This window comes from Perissodus microlepis, chromosome 1, assembly GCF_051167445.1.
Source record: "Perissodus microlepis isolate ML-2025 ecotype Zambia chromosome 1, ASM5116744v1, whole genome shotgun sequence".
NCBI lineage: Eukaryota > Metazoa > Chordata > Actinopteri > Cichliformes > Cichlidae > Perissodus > Perissodus microlepis.
Window position 1 is genome coordinate 22,480,777 of NC_140461.1, and position 5,871 is coordinate 22,486,647.

At 44.3% G+C, this 5,871-nt stretch overlaps 1 protein-coding gene across 1 annotated transcript; it reads right to left on the reverse strand.

Annotated features, from left to right (window-relative positions):
• Positions 1-256: 256 nt before the first annotated feature.
• Positions 257-2,851, reverse strand: LOC146393821 (uncharacterized). Its single transcript, XM_084935725.1, has 2 exons — positions 2,497-2,851; positions 257-2,321 (listed from the first exon to the last, which is right to left on the reverse strand). The coding sequence occupies exon 2, from the start codon at positions 1,652-1,654 to the stop codon at positions 1,229-1,231; it is 426 nt and encodes a 141-aa protein (XP_084791851.1). The 5' UTR covers positions 1,655-2,321; positions 2,497-2,851; the 3' UTR covers positions 257-1,228.
• Between the last annotated feature and the right edge of the window lie 3,020 nt (positions 2,852-5,871).

Consider the following 5,871-nt stretch of genomic DNA (forward strand, 5'->3'; position numbering starts at 1 on the left):
ATGATCGCTGACAGCTATAGGATGAATCTCAGTGTCTGTAATGTTACTCAGCAGTGAGCTGCTGACCAGAAAATAATCCAGACGAGAGTAGGAGTGATGGACATGTGAGAAGAAAGTATATTCCTTACTATTGGGGTGAAGGGAGCGCCATGCATCGCAAAGACCAAAGTCGCTCATATACTGTTTGATTATATTTGTGGACTGCCAGTTACGCTGAGTTCCTGCTGTATTGAGCCTATCCATTTCTTCATTTAGTCCCAGGTTGAGGTCTCCCCCCAGAACAATTGTGCAGTCTAGGTGTTCGGAGAGTGTACTAAAAAAACCGTGGAAGAATGAGGGGTCATCAACATTTGGACCATATATACTTACAATACCTAGCTTTTGGTTAAGTATAGATAGTTTGACGATTAGGAATCTGCCCTCTGGATCTATAACTGTATCGAGTACTGTGAAATTAATATTTTTATGTATTAGAATTGCTACTCCTCTTTGTCTAGAATTATAACAGGCTGAGAACACATTAGGAAACTCAGGTGTTTTAAGTTTATTCAAACCAGTGACAGGCATGTGGGTTTCTTGTAATAAAACAACGTCTGCCTGTAATTTTTTAAGTTGGTTAAGTATTTTTAACCTTTTTTCCCTAGAGCCAGCTCCATGCACATTCCATGTGACAAATCTTAGCATGCCCATAGTTGTGTGTTTGTGGCTAATGATGTACGCTGTGTGTCTCGCTTAGACGGGTGAGGAAAATGGAAACATTTTTTTTTTTTTTTTTGGTAAGTAAAGAGAAGAAAATGCGCGGCAAGAAGCTCCATAGGTCTGACTATGTGTGTGCATAATAACTAATATGAGCAAATGTGTGCATGTGTCCTATATCTGTGTGCGCTGTGTGGCTGTTGTAAATGTGTTGCCTTTAAACGCATGTGTGTGCGTGATCGTGCAGAGTAAGCATGTAGAAATAGACAGTGTCGTTTGTGAATGGATAGGGAAACAGGTGATCGACATAGTGATAGAAAAGAGAAGCAAATAAACCAAAGAGCAAGGTGCGCGACAAGAGAGAGAGAGGAAAAAAGAAATAAAAACAGAAACATTCCAATTAAAGCATTGGCGGAGAGTGACGGTGACGTTATACTAAATTAGCAAACTGAAATTACATATTTAAGCAAAAGTTAATACAAGAGAGTGTGAGTGAAGAGAATAGTGTAGCGGATTCTTATCTGGTGTGCGGTCAATACAGCCATGGAGTGGTGCCAGGGTCGCGGTAGAGTTGTCCGTCCACGTAGAGCTGGTCCACGGCGATGACAGCCCGGGAGCCTTTCTGGATAAAACTACGTCGGACTGGGAAGAGGACCCTGCGTCGTTCCAGGATCTCTCTGGGGAACTGATCGTTCACTCTGAAATCCGTTCCTTTCAGCTCTCTGCCGCGACTCTTCACCTGCTCCTTCTGCTTGAAGTGGCCGAATTTGGCTACAATAGGACGTGGTCTCCCACTTCCTGCCTTCGGAGCCCCTATGCGATGCACTCTATCGAACCCTATGTTTTTCACCGTGTCCTCCGGCAGCTTCAGGTGGATTTTAATGAAGCTTCTCACGGTCGTTTCCAGGTCCTCTCCGGCAGACTCTGGAATACCAGAAAACACCAGATTATCTCTCATGCTACGGGCTTGTAAATCTATAACGGTCTCTTTTATTTTTTTTATTTTCTATGTTTAATTGGGTCACATTATCGGTTAGAGATTTGACCGAGTCCCGTAGCGTGGCGTTTTCCGCAGCAAGTGTTTCCACCTGCCGCTGGCTGAACTCCAGGGATTCTTTTAGAGATTTAAATTCCCGGTGTAAGATCTCCACCAGGGACAGCCTTGCATCGAAACTGGACAATCGCTTATCGATTGACTCCAGGATGTCGACGATATCTTTGCCGGCAGGCGATGTTGTGCCGGGGGAGTCTGCTGGGCGATATCTTTTAGATGACGGCGTCTCAGCTTTGGCCGGGGAAGACGCGCTCTGGGCCTTCTTCATTACTAAATCTTCAAAGCACCGGTCGATGTATTCTTGGAGAGCGTCTAAACTCTCCTCGTTGTCCTCCAGGGTGTTAGAGATGATAGGACAGATGTTGTTAGTTATATGACAGTTGGTTAGTTTATTTGGCAATACTGAAGTTTAAAGAAACTTTGTTAAATTCTATGCTACCATTCGCTTTTTTTTTTCCGCCAAATCTCCGGCGTCTGACGTCACCTACAACATGGGTCGCTTACCTTTCCCCGTCACTTACCTCTCCTCCTCACTTACCTCTCCTCCTCCTGTTACTGTTGTTCTGAGTGGCTGTGATAAAAAAGACACATTTTTAAAGGCAATTTAATTTATATAAAAATGAAAAAATAAAATAAAATTGCATCAAATGTGTGTACTCAACAAGCTAACTACAATGTAAAACCTGAACTGTTGTCATCATCTCTATTAATTTAACTGTAATAAGAAAGAATAAAAGTCGACTCACTCTCTTCTGCTTATCCAGTTTAGTTGTTGCTGGAGACCATCTCAGCTGCCACAGCGTGGTGATACACCCTGAACAGATCACCAGTCTGTCCAAGGCCAACAAAGAGAGACAGACAACCATTCACACTCACACCTATGGGCAATTTCACTCGCTGGGCCCATGTCCTCATTTTAGGTTTGACAGTGTTTTAGTAGATGAAGGTGTACGGCTTAAACATAGAGCTGCGATTTGGGAAAGGCCTCAAAGGGGACTGGTGGCAGCTCCTGGGCCTGGCAGATCCCAAAGAAGGCATCCCTTAGAAGCAGAAATGACTCTGCGTTATGAAGGTCAAAGACCTCTGCAGTAATAATAATACAATCACATGACCCCCTATGAGCAAGCACTTTGGCGACAGTGGAAAAGAAAAACTCCCTTTAAACAGGAAGAAATCTCAGGCAGTACCAGTCTCAGGGAGGGGCAGCCATCTGCCGCGACCGGTTGGGGTGAGAGAAGGAAAACAAAACAAAACACATTTGCGGAGAGAGCAAACGCCAAGTGACATCACCACCCAAAGGAGAGGAATATAACTGGTAGGCAGGCTAGCGAAGATAAACAGCCCATGGACTCAATAAGGTGGTCAAGGATTATAGAGTGGAGTGGATGAGCTCGGAAAATTAGGAAGGAACGGCGGGAGAAGAGATCAAGGGAAATTCGAACAATGAAAAACCTTAATAGATGAATGAGGGGAATCCTTAGTCAGGTAGCGATGTGGCTCAACTCTGAACTGAGCTCTGACAGTGACGCATGCCGGGATTTTAAGACGGCTCATAAAAGCTTACGTAAGCTTGTCTTTCAGTAGAAGATGAGAGGGGGTGTCTAGCTGGTTAATTCACTTTGGGTAAGGTAGCGATAATTACTGTGCCGATTTCTGAAACGAACAGAGGTGATGGTGAGCAGTTTTGGAAGGGTTGGTTGAATTGAAAGACTGATTAGAGGAGAAACGCCTTTTATAATGATAACCCCCAAAACCGGCAGAGAACAGAGTATGATTCCACCAAACCTCATAGAACACGTGTCAAACTGCTAATGTGCTAATGTGGCTGTAATTAAGGAATTTAATTTAAGATGGCACTCCGAGACAAAACATCAGGATAAGCTGAAAAGCTTAAATGCAGAGCAGAAGCTACAGAAAGTAGAAGAGGTAAAGAAGAATCTAACATTTCAGCAGACATTTGTCACCAGAGCAAAATCACAAAATGAAGCGGTTGTGAAAGCAAGTTTTATTGTAGCAGAGGAGATAGCCAAATCAGCCCGGCCATTTACAGAGGGAGAGTTTCTGAAGAGCTGCATGATGAAGGTGTGTTATACCTATACCCCAGTGTACACATGCGAATGCTTTGGGAAAGGGAAACCACCACAGGTGCCTAGCCTCCCACAAACGGCCGGACCTTCTCCAAAGAAAAGGACAAAAGAATTACACAAAACATACAACTCAAATAAACAACAAACACGGACTCCATCCTAGAGTCTCCTTTAAACACACTTTAAAACATCACCATCAAGCGTAAAATACCATCACACTAGGGGCAAATAAATGCCGACCCTAGTTAGGTATAAACCCAATTAAAGATAGCAACAGGACAAATCAGTGACAATACAAAACAGGGGTTCACAAAACAGCAGTAAAAAAGACCACAAGACAAGACAGCAGCAGTGTGGCACAATCCTGTAACGAAACAGAAGCAGTCATCAGGGTCCACTCTACTATAAGCCACATTTTAACAAACCCGTAAGAGTCCCACTTACCACTCTTTAAGGGTGATACTAAATAAGCAGCTTTCCTGAAGAAATAAAACTGCTCTGCAGTGCTTAGCCGCCTAACGCTCTCGGCCACCTTGGATGGGGAAAGAATGCCAAATGCCTCTGTGTGGTAGTGAAGCACAGCTGTTTCTTAAAATGGCCTCTAATTATCAGCAGAGGAGGAGTGGATGTTCGCGCTGCATTTGCGGACATCATGTAAAAACCAGCCAACCCAAAATCTAAATCACTACACTAGGGAAGCAAGAACCTGGCATCCCGGTGCAAAAAGCTTTTTTCTGCATTTGCAAATGAGGGACAGAGACAGAGAACCTCGCATCTTAGTGCTGAAAGGAATGTCTGCTGCTTAGCATTTGAGGGATAGATGCAAAGAAACTGGCATCCCAGTGGTAGAGAAAACATTCTCCTGCATTTTGCGAATGAGAACCTGGCATCCCGATGTCAGGAGGTTTGCTGCTTCATACGGGAAAAGGATGGATAGTAGAGCTTTTGTTTGTTTTTTTAAATTTACAAATGATAGATGGCAGAGAACTAACAGCCTGAAGGCAGAAGGGTTCCCTGCTGCTTTTTGCAATGATAGATGCAGAGAAGCTTGTTGCTGCATTTTGTGAATGATGGCAAGAAAAAGAATCTGGCATCCCTGTGCCAGAAGGGTTCATTTCTGTTTTGCATAACAAGGACCAATGCAGAAAAATAAACATGTCAGTGGCAGAAAATTTGCTGCTGCATTTGCAAAGGAGGGAAAGAGGAAGAGAAACTGGCATCCCAGTGCCGAAGCTTGCTGCTGCATTTGTAAAAGAGGGATAGAGGGAAGGGGAACTGGCAACCCGGTGCCTTTTCCCCCCCATCTATATAGAGATAGTGGCAACTCTGTGGTAGAAAAGCTTGCTGCTGCATTTGCGAATGAAGGATAAAGAAAGAGCCTGGCATCCCAGTGCCAGAAGGGTACACAGCTGCTTTTTGCAATGATAGATCCATAGAAACTGGCAACTCGGTCATAGGAAGCTTGTTGCTTTTTGCGAGTGACAGATAGAGAAGAGCCTGGCATCCCGAAGCCAAACATGCTTGTGGACTTTGCAGAAGGACGAATAGAAAACATCAAAACTGGCATCCCATGGCTAGCCGAGATAAACGGCAATGGAGGAGCAGCAGAGCAGTAGCTTTTGCTGTTGGAGCTGCAATTTTGTTTCTGCATGGAAGAAGACTTTGAACTGACATTTAGATGTGCGTAGTTAAGAAGCTACGAAAGTTAGAATGCTGGTGAATGGAAGCAGTTGAAGCCGGGCTATGGTTTAGTCTTAATCCTTAATGAAAGGAAATTGAGGAGACTTTATGGAAGCGTGGGTATGGCGTGCCTTCTTGGTCTGGCACTGGTGTCTGTCGGCTTTTTGGCAAACTCGCCCAGTCTGTGGGCCTGTTTCAAAGCAACATAAGTTGAGCTGTTAGCTTTGCTGGTGGGTGATCTTGCTTAATTTCTTGGAGGTGGTGAGCAGCCGGAGTTACTTCATAACTGGATTTAGCGGAGAGAAGATGACTGGATGGATCGACGTAGCAGACCAGATTGTCGGCTGGCAAGAA